The sequence below is a fragment of the Cherax quadricarinatus genome, chromosome 68 (genome assembly GCF_038502225.1).
Source record: "Cherax quadricarinatus isolate ZL_2023a chromosome 68, ASM3850222v1, whole genome shotgun sequence".
NCBI lineage: Eukaryota > Metazoa > Arthropoda > Malacostraca > Decapoda > Parastacidae > Cherax > Cherax quadricarinatus.
Window position 1 is genome coordinate 1,070,169 of NC_091359.1, and position 19,123 is coordinate 1,089,291.

At 38.4% G+C, this 19,123-nt stretch overlaps 1 protein-coding gene across 2 annotated transcripts; it reads right to left on the reverse strand.

Annotated features, from left to right (window-relative positions):
- Nucleotides 1–1,359: 1,359 nt before the first annotated feature.
- eco (Establishment of cohesion) lies at nucleotides 1,360–18,430 on the reverse strand. Of its 2 annotated transcripts, XM_053789866.2 has the most exons (11): nucleotides 18,318–18,430; nucleotides 15,634–15,850; nucleotides 15,269–15,432; nucleotides 14,352–14,459; nucleotides 12,050–12,100; nucleotides 11,756–11,853; nucleotides 10,636–10,761; nucleotides 6,534–6,816; nucleotides 5,549–5,937; nucleotides 3,614–3,794; nucleotides 1,360–2,201 (listed from the first exon to the last, which is right to left on the reverse strand). In XM_053789866.2, the coding sequence occupies exons 2-11, from the start codon at nucleotides 15,824–15,826 to the stop codon at nucleotides 1,671–1,673; spliced, it is 2,124 nt and encodes a 707-aa protein (XP_053645841.2). In that variant the 5' UTR covers nucleotides 15,827–15,850; nucleotides 18,318–18,430; the 3' UTR covers nucleotides 1,360–1,670. The 2 variants fall into 2 exon arrangements, with proteins under 2 accessions (XP_053645841.2, XP_053645842.2); XM_053789867.2 differs by lacking the exon at nucleotides 12,050–12,100.
- Nucleotides 18,431–19,123: the final 693 nt, after the last annotated feature.

Below are 19,123 nucleotides of genomic sequence, written 5' to 3' on the forward strand. Positions count from 1 at the left end.
AGTAAAACTTAATTTTATGCAAATATAAAAATGTTTATAGATTTTATTCTGAAAAATTCCAGATATTTGAACCAGTAAATTGTCTTGTGGATCCTGAAAAATTAAGCTTATCACAATATAGAAGATCTGAACTTTCAAGAATCTTGAACTTAAACTATGAAAAGTTTTTTTTACAGTTTGAGTTACTATGTGGGATTAGACAAAAATTATTGTTCAAGGTACACATGCTGAGTTCTGCTTGGCACATGGCTTTCACCAAGGAATTATACAATTATTGTACTGTAACATACTGTAAACATACACTGCAGTTTCATCTTTCATACAAGTAAACATGATTCCCACACAATATTAAAAAAAAATCTGAATTTTCAAAACACATGGTTTTGTAATGAAAAGCATTCTTAAAATTAAGTGATGTAATTGCTCTGGCAATGTAGCACAGCAAGTGATTTAATATATATATATATATATATATATAACTACAAACTTTACTGAAATTGAAATGTACAATTGACTCTCACATAACATGCTCACTTAGCATTAATGGAATTTTGTTACCTATCATGTTGTATGGAGAAAAAAAGTTATTGCATGCCACAGCATACCATAAATTTGTGGAAAAAATAAGCTTCCATCCAGCTCCTATTAGAGCACTCTGTGGGATACTGTCAACAAACCCACACAACCTGTCACCATGCATACTTGTTTGATACCTACTCAGCCATGTGTTGTTCAATCAATTTTCAATCTTTTCATCACCCCCATCTCATTTCTGGATATTACCATGACACCTATGAGGAATACTAGTGATGCTAAGAAAATTATGTATGAAACTGACAGTTTTTATGAAAATTGAAGTTTTAGAAGTGTGAGTGAAGGAGAGGCAATGAGGGCTAATAACCCATGCCTTTAGTACTCGTCTGCCTACCCTAGTCCTATGTATACAATTACTGAATATGTCAGTGACTGATAATAGTGTGAAAGATATTAGTCATGTAGTGCAAGCATAATCTTCACTGGGGCACAGCCACGAATATTTGCTGTGCTTATAATTAAATTAAGCGTTAAACCTGTAAGTGTCATATGACATCCATCAAAACCCCTCAGCAACAATTTTATTGCAATACAATTGCATTTTTCTTGAACTGTTTCTTTGAATATATTCATCTTTAGAATGTTTGTTTGGTGTAGGTATGGTATATTACTGTACGTTTGGTACAATATGTTTAGTAAATGTGGCTTATTTTTTTTTTGCCTGTGTTGATAGCTGATGATGGTGGTAGCCTTTCAAGTTGTACAAGGCCACATTAATTAACACTCTCCACATGTATATCAACAAGCAACAGCAACCAGCCATGGAATGCAAGTAATGGGCAGTTTTCAGGAATGTACCTAACTTGTTATGGGAGAGTCTACTGTCAGTGAAAATGTCAAACTGCTTCAGTATTTCAATTATATAAAAAATGAACACAAGAATTTTCCCCCTCTATAAAATTAATTAGTCATCTCAACAATGAATTCTTCTCCTCACTAAAAAAATATGTATTTTTTTTTTAACCAAATTACAGCTTAGAATTGATTGTATTCTTTTCGTGTGGGTGAATTAAAGGTATTCTCATTCATAAAGAACTGTAAATACAAAGCCTTCAACCACAGAGAGGAACTATGAATCAAAGGCCTTCTCGACGATAGACAAGAAAATCTGGCTTACCAGTGTACTTTTCTGCAAATTTCAATCCATTTTCAGTAGGATCAGAGAATGCAATTTCATTCACATTCAAGAAATAATTTGCAATCATATTATCCCTCATAGAATTTACTAATGTAGAAGCAATACCTTTGCCTCGTTGCGATTTAAAAACCCACAGACGACTGACACCTGCCCACACTCTGGATGGAGTTTCTGAACAACACACTGGACGTGCAGTGTCTCGTGTTGATGCTTGGTGAATAATCTTGTAAGCCTTATCAATTTTCTCTGCAACAAGGCAACCAACAATTCTGCGCTCCAAGATATAGAGGAAGACTTTGGTAGTTTCCTTTGCTTTAATGCTATTTTCAGAAAAGCCTAGCTCAGCATCAATTATTTCACATATATCTTCCACTTTTCGCCAATAGTGTGGAGGATCATCCGAGGACACCATTACAACTCGTCCACCCAAATGGTCCATGTCACGTACAAGCTTCTCTTTCTTCCACCCCTGTAATATAATAGTTAAGATTAATTCATTACAAATTATAGCATAAAACACTTCCTGTCAAAACTGTTTATCCGCTAGAATAGTTTCTAGCTACATGCTCAATGAATGCATGAAACCTGGTAGGTCATGAACAGATCATTCTCCCGTTCTATACTCTAGTGGGGAATGGTAATGTAATGGGTAAAATAAAACAATTCTTAAGTTCTCTGGTTGTACAAGCTTTCACTTGCTGAACCATGTTTAACCAAGAACCAAGTGTGTGCTTTACACTGCTCCCTATTCAGTGCTGAATGACCCACACAGGTTTAGAGCTTTCTGCAGTTATAATTATAATACAGTCTGCATAACAGTAAATATTCTATTTTTTTTGTGTGAATAAAAATTCAAAATGGAAAGCAAGTGTAATATAGGAGAGGCCTGAGGATGTTACTGGTGAACAGAGAAAATGTTATTTTAGTGCCAGGAATGTCTGCATTGTTTATTCTGGATCCTATTTTGAAATTGGCATTTCTTGAATTTTGTGTGAAATTGGCCAAATTACCAATTTTTGATCACTTTATTGGGTAGTTGGATGGAAAGTTTCTTGTATTCAGTCGACAGAATGGAAGATATACGAGTGAAATAGCTAAGAATTTGTTTAACCAGAACAACGGAATTGGCCTAAAATCACCAGTGCGCAAATATTGCTGATGCAACAAAATTGCGAAAGCATAATTTCGTCAGTTTTCCTATCAAATTTTGTACTTTTTGTTTTATTACATTCAGAAGATTGTCTACCATTTCATAAGAATTTTTTTTTTTAAATTTCCGACCCTGAAAGCAAGTTTGAGAGCAGGGATCCCGACCCTGAGAGCAGGGATCCCAACCCTGAGAGCAAGTCTGAGAGCAGGGATCCCAACCCTGAGAGCAGGGATCCCAATCCTGAGAGCAAGTTTGAGAGCAGGGATCCCGACCCTGAGAGCAAGTTTGAGAGCAGGGATCCCGACCCTGAAAGGGTTAACAACCTTACCCTTTACAATCCACTTTCCTTGCCACTTAATTATAAAACTCTTCCACACAGCTTTCCTACAATGCTCAACAATAATTGTCTAATTTCTACACTGATTTACTCAGACTGGCACCATTGCTGTTTTGTGTATCCATCTACATACACATTTTAGCACCTATTTTCTATGCATCCACTCCCTGGGCTTTTCCTGATTTTTTGGTTCACTTATGCCTAAGCTTACTGTTTTTTATATTGATTAACTGGGAACGTTCAAGTATTTCCATTCAAAGACTGCATATAACACTGTTCACCATCTGGGAATATTTTTATATCCTGTAAAATACTTTATCTACTGCTGCAGCATTTAATTTTTTTCATTTACCCAATTTTTTTTTTTTTATTAATAAAAAAAAAAGGTACTTACCAAAAATTTGAGCGAGTTGACAAAGTGATCATGATGCCTATTATGCGAGATCTCATCTGCCTGATTACCCACTTCATAAACAACTCCACACACAGAGCACTGTTGGGCACCAAATTTCTTCTGTCCAGCATCAATCATCATCTGTGAATCCTCTTTATCTGCAGCTTTCTGTCTACTCAATCTGTAATTACAAATTAGTTGACTCTTGAACAACATGGGGGGTCATGGGTGCTGAATCCCCCGTGCAGTTGAAACTCTGCGTGTAACTTCTGACACTGTGTGGATGAGATACAGCTTCCCACAACCAAGAATCTACCTTTGTACTTGTCCTGTTGAGTTTTAACGACACTACTACCATTAATTTTTGAAGCTGTTTCTATTATCACTCTTTTACTATGTTTGACGTTCTTGTTAAGCATGGAGGCAATTACTTGAAGAGTAATTTTAAGGAATGGTTTCGTTTAACTTCACCGTATCAGCCTATTTAACACTACATTAACCTAAGTAAAAAATCCACTACATTAATCTAAGGAAAAAATGTCAACCAAGATTAAAGAAACCCAAATTTCCATTTATAGGTCCTTAAAGCATCAAATTTATGAGACTGGTGGTCACTTACAAAATGACTGAAAGACCACACGTATGCAAGGTAACTTCTAAATCAAAAACACTCTTATCTATAAAGTTTTGAAGCTCAGTTCTGAAGAAGATACCAAAGAATAGTACATGAATGATAGTTATGTACAAACTATGTAAGTTAATTGTTCTATGATGGTATAACTAGTTTTTAAAAATGGATGATTATTATTTATGCAAATCCAAGAAACTGTGGTACATAAGCATATATTTTCTTGGACCATTTACAAAGTCACAGTGTGACTTTGTAAATGGTCCAAGTCGGACCGAAACGTCGTCGTAAGCTTCTCTCTTTTATGTGCGGGTTATTTGTGTATCGTTCCAGTCACGGTATTGTGCCTTTTTTTGTTACATATATTTTCTTGATTTTTTTGCATCCTAATTCACTGAATTATTTTTTCAATACTTACTTGGAAAGTGCCCCAATTCACTCCATGAAGTGAGAAAGGTTGTTATTGTTCTAACTGATTTATATAGCACCAGAACCACTTGGTTATTCAGTGCCTAAAACATATTCCAATATGAGTATTATCAAAGTTATCACTGTTGTGACCAACTCACTCACATATTACACTACAGGGATCATAATTCACTCACATATTACACTACAGGGATCATAATTCACTCACATATTACACTACAGGGATGATAATCACAATGCAAGCAAAACTACTCATATAATTTTCCATAGTCCATGACCATAAATTATCTCACGTTAACAGCCACTAGTGGTAGCAAATTTAGATGAATGAGGAAAAAATCCTCACTATTAATCCAAAGGATAGGGGAAAGGAAAATGCTAGGTTCTTAGACAGGGTAGGTTTTAACCCTGCTGTCATGGTAGGTGGCCAAGCATCAGCAGGGCCAAAAAAAAAAAGGTACTAATGCACAAAAACCCACTTATGGAAAGAAAGGAAAGATGACATTTTAGGCATATTTTGGTCCACTGTCAGGTTGCAATTGAGCAAGAAAAAGCAGAGAAGACCAGAAGACAGGTCAGGAAGAGGGAGGGGAAACATAAGGGTTGTGGTACTAGTAATTATGTATGAGGCAACTAAAATGCCAGGAGCAAAGGGCTAGTAACCCTTTCTGTATACATTACTAAATTTATAAAGTGAAACTTTTGTTTTTTCCTTTTTGGGCCACCCTGCTTCAGTGGGATACAGCCAGTGTGTTGAAAGAAATAAATTAAAATATAAAAAACTTTTTTACAGGGTATAAGCTTAATATCTAAAAGAGATGTTTAAGGAATAAAAAATTGGGCTAAATGTTCAACAGTGATTATAATAAGGGCCTTACTTATTTTGAGACTTTTTAAAGGGTATGTTTTGATCCGCCAGTCTTCGTTTAGGGTCGAAAATGGAATACAGCTTGGTGTCTTTGTCCTTGTTTTTTAGAGATAAAGATTTTTGTGGAGAAGATGAAGCACATTCATTCTTCTGAAGTCCCTTTTCTGCTTTTCTTGGAGACTTTCTCCTTGGTGAGTGTGTCTGTTCTTGTGACTGTGTCAATGAACATTTGGTCGACAGTTCTTCATCCTTTTGAAGCTCCTTAGGCAAAACAGCTTCATCCTTTCGTTTCCTTGGAGATTTTCTTGTTGGGGATTTTGTTTGCTCTAATTTCTTTCTTGACTTATTAGGAGATGAAGAACTATCTGCTTTCCTTGGCGACTTGAGAGGTAACACATCCTAAAAAAAAGATTAATTTATTATAAACATCACAAGTATTACGGAGCAGTTTTTAGTACTCTTGGTACCAGACTGATTCTAAAAAACAATAAAAAACTAATAGAATTATAAAGATACCTGGTACTTGGACCAGTAATGCAGGGGTAGAGGTAAAGGGAAGGCAGGAGACTAATGTAAAAGCAAGCTATCAAGAGAAAATTTCCATATTTTGCAGCATATAAGGCACATTTTTTTAAAAAATCTGACCCTCAAAATCACCCTGCATCTTACAAGGTGAAGGTCAGGCTTAGGGTCAAGCTTGGGATCCGTGAATCACCCTAGTTAAACAATCCAGGCAACTTGAAAATGATTGTATATGGTATATTACATGAATAATTCCGACTTGTTGCAAAAAAATTCCATTTAGGGTGCTTCCTATATGCCACAAAATACAGCATGTTTAAGAGATGACGAAAAGCAAATGGAAAAGAAATAATTAACAAGGCTGCAACAGAGACGAGTTTATAATGAAAAATTTAGAAGGTAGGAAGAGAACTTAAAACTAGAGATTTATGCAAGGCAACTGAGAAGACAGATGGAGACATGAATGAGAATACCTCATCAGCTGGCAAAGCTTTATTTGCAGCAGTTAATTTGTCAAGTTCAGCATCCATTTCCTTGAGAGCAAATTCCAGATCTTGTAACTCTTCTCCATTAGATGCAGTGGATACATTCATTGCACTTTCTGAAGTATTTATTTTATTGCATTTCCGAGGTGAGGGTGTTCTCGATTTCCTTCGTTGAGCAGATTGCTTCACAGGCGAGGGAGTGGATGGCACTCGTGATGGAAGTGGTCGGGGGTTGGCCTGCACTGAGGGCAAGGATAGGACCTGGTTCACACTGCAAAATATAAAGGTGTACATATTGGTGCTTGCCTCAGGTCCCGACTGTCAATTCCAGAATTTATAACTAAGAAATGACCCATTTTACAGTACAGGTGCTTCTCGACTTATGAGGGGGTTATATTTCAACGAACCCACTGTAATTCGAAAATATGGCAAGTCGAGGAGCACATGTATCCAACTAAAACAGCAGCAGCAGCCACAGCAACAGCAACATCCTAGTAAAATAAGGTACATCATTGCCTGTTTATGGTAACGAGAATAGAATAATAATAGTTTAGTGGTGTTCCTAAATATAGATGTTATAAATCAGAATGAAAAAAATTGTTTACAATATGGCAGACAGCACTAGAGCTACAGGATTGATATACAGAATGAATAAACAAACAAAACCAGATAAGGCAAGAAGGATTGGTTAGAAACTTAAATAAGAAATATTTAGCTTAAAAAAAATAAATGGATTTTAAAAGTATCAGGCAGATCATACAAAAGAAACTGAGAAACCTGTAAGCTACACTGGCAAATAGTAAAATAGCTTGCAAATACATGGAAAGAGAAATGCTATAAAGGCCAATTATGACATACATCATGTCAAAATTGAAATGTGCAATTAGGTGCCAATATACAAGTCTCCCTCAACATTCGCGAGGGTTAGGGGATCAAGAGGCTCGCGAATGTTGAAAAACCGTGAATGTTTGGTGCCCCAATATATTGTAGGGAAATATATTACAATACTACTTCCTTAACTTGTTGAACCATGAATAATCATAAAATACATGAAAACGTCGTAAATTGTACTAAATATATACATGTTATGCTTTAATAACGTATGTTATTTAATAACATGTATGTTATTAAATACCACAGACTCCACCACTGCCTCCACCACTGCGAGTCCCTACTACCCTCTCTCCGACCCCTGCAACTGGCAGCCAGCCCTCCCACCACTCAGTGTGGTGAGTGTTTTGTTTGTTCATTATTTGCTATTAAACTACAGAATAAATAATGTAAACCCATTCATGACTGCATATTGGAATGGCTATTAGGAAAGGTATTAGACGGTGACATCTTGTGTTTACTCTTGAACACAGCAAAGAATCGAACATTTCTGCTATTGCTAATAATAACAATAGTAATAATAATAATAATAATAAATATGATATAATTGAAGAAGGAAATTGTACAAAAATACGAGGGAGTGGTTGACACATCATCAGCGTGACTTTGTTTATGCTGGAGTGAACATCAGTCTCCCTGCTCTTCCAAACATTTCACAATAATTCAGCGGTTGAGGCAGTGGTATTAAATAACATATATGTTATAAATAATAATAGTACATGCTATTATTAATAACATGTAACATTTTTTTTTTTTTTCAACGTCGGTCGTCTCCCACCGAGGCAGGGTGACCCCAAAAAAAGAAAGAAAATCCCCAAAAAGAAAATACTTTCATCATCATTCAACATTTTCACCACACACACACATTATCACTGCTTTTGCAGAGGTGCTCAGAATACAACAGTTTAGAAGCATATACGTATAGAGATACACAACATATCCCTCCAAACTGCCAATATCCCAAACCCCTCCTTTAAAGTGCAGGCATTGTACTTCCCATTTCCAGGACTCAAGTCCGACTATATGAAAATAACCGGTTTCCCTGAATCCCTTCACTAAATATTACCCTGCTCACACTCCAACAGATCGTCAGGTCCCAAGTATCATTTGTCTCCATTCACTCCTATCTAACACGCTCATGCACACTTGCTGGAAGTCCAAGCCCCTCACCCACAAAACCTCCTTTACCCCCTCTTTCCAACCCTTTCGAGGACGACCCCTACCCCTCTTTCCTTCCCCTATAGATTTATATGCTTTCCATGTCATTCTACTTATTAACATGTATGTATTTAATAACATATATGTTATAAATAATAATAGTACATATTATTAATAACATGTATTATTATTAACATGTATGTTATTAAATACCATTGCCTCAATCACTGCCTCTACCACTCCAGTCACACTCAATCTACAAGCACCAAACACAATGAATTATTGTGAAATGTTTGGAAGAGCAGGGAGACTAATGTTCACTCCAGCATAAACAAAGTCACACTGACGATGTGTCAATCACTCCCTCGTATTTTTGTACAATTTCCTTCTTCAATTATATCATATTTATTATTATTATTATTATTACTATTGTTATTATTAGCTGTAGCAGAAATGTTTAATTCTTTGCAGTGTTCAAGAGTAAACACATGATGTCACCGTCTAATACCTGTCCGAATAGCCATTCCAATATGCAGTCATGAATGGGTTTACATTATTTATACTGTAGTTTAATAGCAAATAATGAACAAACAAAACACTCACCACACTGAGTGGTGGGAGGGCTGGCTGCCAGTTGCGGGGATTGGAGGGAGGGTAGTAGGGACTCGCAGGTGGCGGGAAACTTAAATATGAATTGGCGGCTGGGAATTTGGTGGCTGGGAATTTGGCGGTTAGGAATTTGCAAATGTGTGAAGCCCGTGAAAGTTGAAAACGTGAATGTTGAGGGAGACCTGTATAAGAAAAAAAAATTGATGCATAACACTTAGGTTTTTTCTAGGTAGTAGGTTGGTAGACAGCAACCGCCCAGGGAGGTACTACCGTCCTACCAAGTGAGTGTAAAACGAAAACCTGAAATGGCTTTACATGATCGTAGGATTGCTGGTGTCTTTTTTCTGTCTCACAAACATGCAAGAGTTCAGGTACATCTTGCTACTTCTACTTACACTTAGGTCATACTACACATGCATGTGCAAGCATATTTATACACACTCCCCTCTGGGTTTTCTTCTATTTTCTTATACTGTAGTTCTTGTTCTTGTTTATTTCCTCTTATCTCCATGGGGAAGTGGAACAGAATTCTTCCTCCGTAAGCCATGTATGTCATAAGAGGCGACTAAAATGCTGGGAGCAAGGGGCTAGTAACCCCTTCTCCTGTATACAGTACTAAAGTAAAAAAAGTAAAAAAAGAGAAACTTTTGTTTTTCTTTTTTTTCGGCCACCCTGCCTCAGTGGGATACGGCTGGTTTGTTGAAAGAAGATGACGACGACTTAGGTTTTTATGACATTACGTGCTGTTGGAGTGTGAGCAAGGTAACATTTATGAAGAGATTCAGGGAAGCCAGTTAGCCAGACCCGAGTCCTGGAGCCAGGAAGAACAGCGCCTGTACTGTGAAGGAATGTTGGGGATATTTGCAGGTTGGAGGGGTATCTGAACTGTAGTATCGGCACACCTGACAAGACAGTGACAGAGTGATGATAAAAGTGTTTCTTCTTTTTTGGGTTACCCCACCTCGGTGGGAGATGGCCAGTGTAAAAAAAAAAACTTAAGACATTAATAGAAGACTTTAGTCCTTGGTCTTTGATCACATCAAATGTACATATGTAGTGAAAGCATTAAAGGTCCCAGGATGGAATTACACATTTTAAATAAAGGTGCCTTATGTGTATGCAATACCATAAATGCTCTGGAACAGGAATGTTGCAGAAATAAGAACCATTAAGAAAAAAAAATAAAGGTAAGTGTATATGTACTTGTAACTTTCAAGGGGTGGACCGATAAACTAATGGAAGACCTCAGTCAGATGATCAAGGTTCGTGTGGGTCATCATATTTCAAAGACTATAACCCACTTTACATAACATGTCCTATACAAAGTTATGATCCAGTACTGTATACAGTTTCAAGTCTTAAAATCCTGTAATAAATCATACATAATTTGTTACAAACTGACATTAACCTAGAAATACAAGTTTGAACTGACCTTTGACATTTAACTGACTGATCAAGATACAGATTCAGTTCTGCTTCTAAACGGCGGCCAATATTTTTCTTCTCAAAAATCCTGCCACGCTGCTTCAGACACACATCTCCATTCCTAGCAACAAGCCTATTAAAAAGGAAATAAAAAAGTATGTATGCATCTTTATTGTTTAGTTCCAAGAAAAGTTTATTTAGTTCACAATATGCAGATCATTTTGACTAGACAAACAATGAGCCAAACAAAGGTCTATTTAAATACTGCACCTAAATAAGCCTTTGGTAATATGAAAATTTTATTCTTTTCATTAGAAATGGGGTTGCTTTCAATTTGTTTTTTCCATGAGGATCCATTTTTCTGTCTTCATAAAGAACTACAACTTTCATCTGTTACACTTAACACTTATTTCACTACAGTATTTTTCTTACTCTCATCTCCTTTCACCTTCGTATAAAAAACTTTCCTGTTAATACTTGGGCATCTTCTAATCTTTCACACAGCCACTAAAATACTATACAACATTTTTATTTTATTAACACATCGGCCATTTCCCACCAAGGTAGGGTGGCCTGAAAAAGAAAAATTTTCACCATCATTCACTCCGTCACTGTGTTGCCAGAGGCGTGCTTACACTACAGTTATAAAACTTCAACATCAACACCCACTACTTTTAACACTATTTCCAAAAGTTTTCAACCTTTTATTTTTAATGATGATAATCCTCTTCTTCCTCATTACAAATAGAAATTATCTGCCTTTTCATTACTTGCATTCAACAGCTTGCTAAATATTATCTCCACCTTCATTCAGTATTCCATCTTTGATATATCCTTGACACCTTTGATGAGTTTCAAGTTTTGCTATTCCTAGAGCCCAGCCTTGGGCCAGGCTTATCTGGTGTGTGCCTGGTCAACCAAGTTGTTGTTAATGGCAGCCCACTGGCCCACATATCTATCACAGCCTAGTTGATCTGGCACTTGGTGGAGATATTTGTCTAATTTCCTCTTGAAGACAAGTATCTCTTATCATACAGACATCTATTTATTACTTTCCATTAACCTTAATTCTGTCCAAGACGTTTATTCTCAGAAAAATGCAACAATGTCAGGAATACTATACTCACTTTATGCTCTTGCCAATTTGCACAGTAGCAGCAGCACGAGACCGGCTGGTGAAGAACTTTCCATTTCTGGATTCTGTTAAGAAATTCTCATCTGGCTCCTGAAATCAAAAATAAATACATGTATTAGTATACAACTAACTAAACCAAAGATACACTATTCTTCATCTTTGTATACAGTTTATTAAAGATTACAATAGTGTACATGCATAATTATATCAAATTTGTATATAAACAATGGACCAACATCTTTGTTCTTCAACAAAAAGATGAAATTAATGATGCGGTCTTACTCACTTGTGAATCTAATAATGAAATGCCAGGTGACGAAAGGACATGGGATTTCCTCTGGAAAAGTTTGGCTTATTAAGAAAAATTACTTAATGCAAATGAATTCATTATACAAACCATCAGTTTGGTGCAACTAATGCAAGAGGTCGGGCTACATTCTATCAGGCCCCTAATACAGTAGCATGCAAATTTGCCTGGAATTCATAACAATGAATGTACAATAATAGTGCAGGTCTACACTATAGAAACTCAGTCTCTAACTTTCTCCATACTCATTGTTTACACAGAAAAGTGCCTTGCCAAATAATTTTTTTGGTTGTAAAGATATGCTAGCCCAATCAACCTGCCTTAAACCAACAGGGCATATAGTATAGTTGAATGGTAAATATGTCTTATCTAATATACTTTATTCAAACTCAAGATGAATAAGACACTACAGCATCTGGGAATCTATTTGAGATATTTTGCCCAACAGGCATAAAACTGGGCAAAACATGTCTCAAATAAATATCCATAAGTAAGTATCTGATCTTATATGAGCATCTCCCAGTGTCATTAACCCTTTCAGGGTCCGTGCTGTAGATCTACGGCTTTACGTTCAAGGTCCAAACCGTAGATCTACGCCATGAGCTCAGCTCACTCTGATAAGCTGTGAGTGGTAAATTTGGGCTTAGATATGAGAGAATACATCTATGTGGTATGTGTGCACCACATAAAACAAATCCTGCAGCACACTGTATAATGAGAAAAAACCGAGACCGTGATTTTCGATTAAAACAGCGACTTTGCAGTGTTTTTTTGTATTTTTTATAGTTGTATTTGTGATTTCTTGGTCTCATTTGATAGAATGGAAGACATATAACAGAAATAGAGACGATTTTGATTGGTTTTAGCACTGGAAATGGCTTGAAACTGAGCTCAAAGTAGCAGAAAGGTTAAATTCTTGCCAATGTTCAAGAGTAAACAAACGACCTCACACGTCTAATACACGCCAGCTGGTGGGTCCAATGTACATTCATAAATGTGGTGATGATATTTATACAATTATTACAATATTGCATAACAGCAAATCTTCTATTTTTTGGTTTGAATAAAAATTCATTATGTGAATAAAAAAATCAAAATGGAATTCATTTGTAAAGCCTCAACATAACTAATAAACAGGAAATGCTAGTTTAGTGCCAGGAATGCCTACATTGTTTATTCTGGACCCTATTTGAAATTGGAATATTTTGAACTTTGTGTTAAATTGGCCAAATTACCGATTTCCAATCACTTTATTTTGTAGTTGAAACAGTCGACTTGGCGATTTCTTGTGCTCAATCGATAGAATAGAAGTAATACTAGTGAAATAGATAAGAATTTGGTCGACTGGAATAACGTAATTGGCCTAAAATGGGAGTCAAAGTCTGCAAAATTGCCAATTCGTATATATCGCTGACACATCAAAATTCGCGAGCATAATTTTGTCAATTTTCCATCAAATTTCGGACTTTTTGTTTTATTACCTTCAGAAAAAGATTCTCTACCATTTCATAAGAAAAAATAACAATTTTTTTTTTTAAATTCTTGGACCCTGGTGTGCACTTTGAAATTTGGCCTCTGGACCCTGAAAGGGTTAATATTAGAATACATTTATTTAATCAATACCTGCTAAATGATTTATTGTCATGTAACCTAATTTTTAAGAGATTTCAGTAAGGTAATATACCTTAATCTTTTCTATGCACAAATGGAAGATATGAATTTCAGCTATAATTAAACATTTACAATTTTACACTGATAAAAGTGTGACCATTGCAAAGCTTATTTAAGCAGGATAAGCTGATGTGCCTGTTGGCCAGAATAGTTGCCCACCCTTACTAAAAACAAGACAAGAACAGGATCTAGCAAAAATGAACCAAACCATGGCATGTTTGGAAATTTCCCACCTAAATGAATATGGAAACACATCAGCCTAAGATTTATCAGCTGACTAATGACAATGGAAGCAGACTTCACAAAGGGGCTCAAAAATAAATATGACTAAGTTATTTCATTTTAGTTGGTCAAAGGTAAGAAGCAGAAAAAAAAAACTAGTTCATGCCGTGCAAATCAAATGCATGATGTCCTCTCTCCAGGAAAATATATTTCATGGCTTATTATTCAAATTCAGTATCTCTAAGTATGCAGAAATATATACAGTACTGGATATAATTTTGACTGACTAATTTAAAAATTAAAACTTGACCAGAATCACACTTCTCAATTTTTAAAAGATTTCAAGCAAATATGTGCCCTTTTTTAAAATAGGTTACAAATCACCCACTCTCTCTCTAGAAGTGGGAGTCTTCAATGGACTGCGATTGGATGGCAGACATGGTGCATATATTCCTTCCTTCAACCGCTTGACCACAGTCTTGACGCTGGTTCTTCCCTGTCAGTAAAAATGGAAAAAATAATATACAGGTGCAAAAAGTTTATGCAGTAATTTAAAAGAAAAATTATGTTCCCCATCACTAAATCCCCTAGCAGCTTTTCCAAAAGAGCATAGACATCAGCTCCAATAATGCAGTAAAACAAGTGTCACTTATCCTTCAGAATAGAGGCACTACATTTCCTACCTCCATAACTTTTATCTGTCTAACAGGTTTCACTGAATACATTTACAGATTATACCTTGCTCATACTCCAGCAGTACATCAAGATCAGATTATTATATTCATGGGAAAACACTAACCCCATGGAGGTATACATTACCTGGGCAATGGGAAGCAAGCAGGTCTGATCAAAAGGCATGGTTGTGGCTCCAATTCCTTGGATTGAGAGTCCTTTGCTGTCATCAAGTCACCCGAATTGAAGGTACATCGAATCACAAAAAATCTCCAGTTTCCACTATAATCTAACATGCACAAGTCTGTTGGATACTCACACTCCTTACCTCTCTCCATCACACCCTCCCTCCAACCCTTCCTGATATTCACACTACACAATGACCTCTGATTTGATGCCTACACTGCCTCTAGCCTCCTCTATAAAGCAGTCAATAACCATGTCTCCCACAAACACATGACACCAGAACAGATTTCCAAGCTAATTTCAAAACTGTTCAAGACTGAACAAATGAGGCTAATCAGTAGTGACTAATAATGACCAGTGAATGACTGGTTCAATAAAAAATATAAAAACCACTGCCAGATTAAATGAAAATGACTTGTGTTAATTTTTAGTGCACAAGCTTATCACCTTCTTTGCCTTTGCTTTTAGCTTGATTTTTTTTATCTTGTGGCCACCAACACCTTTATTGATGTCATCTCTCTGTCGCTTCTTGGAGTAACTGGTGGGATGGTGGTCAACCTTAGGTGGACTAAGAATGTTCTTTGGGGACTCGTAAAAGCCAAAGGAAAATCCTGCAAAAAACGCAGCCCAATTAATTTTGTGTCTACATTAGATGTAACTCTTAAAATTATAAAACTATACTAAGCACAACACTGATAACTAAAACTACAGGATATTTCTTCTAGCACACCAGCTGAGGTGTAGCGATCAGAACAAAAGAAACATTCACCATTATTCAATACTGTAAGTAAAAGTACTTCAATAACCATTACCTGAACTAAGGTTCACCCCTGAAATTTCTGAAGACCTCGGCGAAGCGGAAAAAATAAAACCAGTAGATGTCGGTAAGCTTAGGCTTAAGTCAGTTTGAGGAGATGTGGCTAGCAAACCTTCAGCCGTCAGCTTAACTGGAGGAACACTGCGCGGGGCTGTCAAGACCCCACAGTCAGGAATCATTGGGGACATATTTAAAAAGTTGCCACTACTTGTCTGAAATAAAAAGGTTAGGTGTATTAGAAGGCAATCAACAATCAACCATTAAAGAGCTCTTCAGTTTTTTATCTAACCAAAGCATTTTATTTTTTAATTTTCCTATGTACGTATATTTACTTGATCAAATACTGCAGTGAGATTTATGCTCTAGAAGCAATGTAAAGTTCTAACCAGAAAAAATCAAACCCCAGATTTACAAAAGATGGTATCTCCAATGATAGGATTAAGGCTACTAACAATTATGGCTTGGATTTTCCTTTTTCTTTTTTTTTTTTTTTTTTTTTTTTTTTACATTTTGCATTTCTGATGAATTAAAACCTTCATGGTTGCCTATATGACATATCAAGTGCCTATATAAGACAAAACAAACATGCCCCAAGGAAACAAATCATACTATGTAGAAAGCCCTTGATTATTCAGAGCATTTCAAGCAACAAAAGTTAGGTCCCGTGGCTTGGTAGGCAATGCTCTTGCCTCACACACTGAGTGTCCATGGTTCAATTCCTGGCCAGGTAAGATAAGATAAGATTTCGTTTGGAATTTTAACCCCGAAGGGTTAGGCACCCAGGATAACCCAAGAAAGTCAGTGCGTCATCGAGGACTGTCTAACTTATTTCCATTGGAGTCCTCAATCTTGTCCCCCAGGATGCGACCCACACCAGTCGACTAACACCCATGTACCTATTTGCTGCTAGGTGTACAGGACAATAGGTGTAAGGAAACGTGTCGAAATGCTTCCACCCTGCCGGGAATCGAACCCGGGCTCTCCGTGTGTGAAGCGGGAGCTTTAGCCTCCAGGCCACCGGTGGCCACAGGTGGAAACACTGAGCATGTTTCTTTGCACCTGCTGTCCCTGTTTACCTAGCAGTAAGTAGGTACCTGGGTGTTAGTCAACTGGTGTGGGTCGCATCCTGGGTTATCCTGGCTGGCTAACCCTCTGGGTTAAAAGTCCAAACAAATCTTATCTTAATCTTGTTCACCCAGGATGCAACCCACAACAGTCAGTTAACACCCAGCTACTCAGTGCTAGGTGAACAGGGGCCCCAGGATATAAGGAAACATACCCAATGTATCATGTGCCAGGGATTGATCCCAGACCCTCAGTGTGTGAGTCGAGGACGCTATCAATCAAGCCAGGAACGACTCACAACCTATTTACGGCTAGGTGTAAGTTTATTTAGGTATGGGTGCACAAATTTATCCTTTTTTGTTATTTACAATAATCACACATTGCAACGTATGTGTAAAATAGAAATAATGGTAGAATTACTAGCAAAATGTTAGGTAAAAGGACACAAATGCAACTAATGTGAGAGCAAAACGTTGCCATAATAAAATGTAACATTAGTTACACCTGTGTCCTTTTACCTAACATTACCTGTAAATTACCCAGGACAACCCCCAAAAAAGTCAGCGGTTTATTTTCATTGGGGTCCTCGTAAGAAAACCTGCCCAAGTTTCCACCCTCCCCAGGATTGATTTCTGGTTTTTCAGGTGAGTTAAATGTGCTGCCAATAAGCTAAATAACATTATTTCCACTGGATAGATATTCATGAACTTATATATGCAATGACTCAAAAAAAAAAAAACTGCGTTATATATTATTATTATAAGCAATTTAAGTGGTAAACACACACGGGTCACACAATGGTACAGTAAAATATGTGATGTAAATGGTTTAGAAAACTAACAAGTGGAAGAATGAGACACTTGTGTAACATTCGGGAATCTTTATTGAGGAAATGTTTTGCCAGCCAGTGACTTCTTCAGTCCAATACTGAGAAGAATGGTGGAAGATGAAGAATTTGAGGTGATCAGTCCCTCAGTCTGGAGTCCATGTGATCAGTCCATCAAGGTTAAGAAAAGTACTTTTCTCAGCCTTGATGGACTCCAGACTGAGGGACTGATCACCTCAAACTCCAGACTGAGGGACTGATCACCTCAAACTCCAGACTGAGGGACTGATCCCCAACTCCAGACTGAGGGACTGATCCCCAACTCCAGACTGAGGGACTGATCCCCAACTCCAGACTGAGGGACTGATCCCCAACTCCAGACTGAGGGACTGATCCCCAACTCCAGACTGAGGGACTGATCCCCAACTCCAGACTGAGGGACTGATCACCTCAAACTCCAGACTGAGGGACTGATCACCTCAAACTCCAGACTGAGGGACTGATCACCTCAAACTCCAGACTGAGGGACTGATCACCTCAAACTCCAGACTGAGGGACTGATCACCTCAAACTCCTCTTCTCTGTATTGGACTGAAGAAGTCACTGGCTGGCAAAACGTTTTTTCAAAAGATTCTCAAACATTATGAAGTTTATTTTAAGAGTGTCGTTGTAGAGACTTTTATGTCAGTGTATAATAATAGTCTTGTATAATAATGTTAGTATAATAATAATAATGTTGTGGAGAAGTGAATGTTAAGATCAGTGGTAATGAGGGAGATGATAATTACCAGTTATTGTAGTGTTGGAGATGTTATTGTAGTGTTGGTGATGGTGGAGGTTAACACCAGACTGACTGACTCTCCCGCCTTGCTTCAAACATTACCTCCCCCGACCCTGCCTCCCCCCTACCCTGCCTCCCCCTTCCCTGCCTCCCCCTACCCTGCCTCCCCTACCCTGCCTCCCCTTACCCGGCCTCCCCCTACCCGGCCTCCCGCTACCCTGCCTCCCCTACCCTGCCTCCCCCTACCCGGCCTCCCCCTACCCTGCCTCCCGCTACCCTGCCTCCCCTACCCTGCCTCCCCTTACCCGGCCTCCCCCTACCCTGCCTCCCCTACCCTGCCTCCCCCCTACCCTGCCTCCCCTTACCCGGCCTCCCCCTACCCTGCCTCCCCCTACCCTGCCTCCCCCCTACCCTGCCTCCCCTACCCTGCCTCCCCCCTACCCGGCCTCCCCCTACCCTGCCTCCCCCCTACCCTGCCTCCCCTACCCTGCCTCCCCTTACCCGGCCTCCCCCTACCCTGCCTCCCGCTACCCTGCCTCCCCTACCCTGCCTCCCCCCTACCCTGCCTCCCCCTACCCTGCCTCCCCCCTACCCTGCCTCCCCCCTACCCGGCCTCCCCCTACCCTGCCTCCCCCCTACCTTGTAACACCACCACAACCTTGCCTCCCCCCTACCCTGCCTCCCCATACCCTGCCTCCCCTTACCCGGCCTCCCCCTACCCTGCCTCCCGCTACCCTGCCTCCCCTACCCTGCCTCCCCCCTACCCGGCCTCCCCCTACCCTGCCTCCCCCCGACCCTGCCTCCCCCCTACCC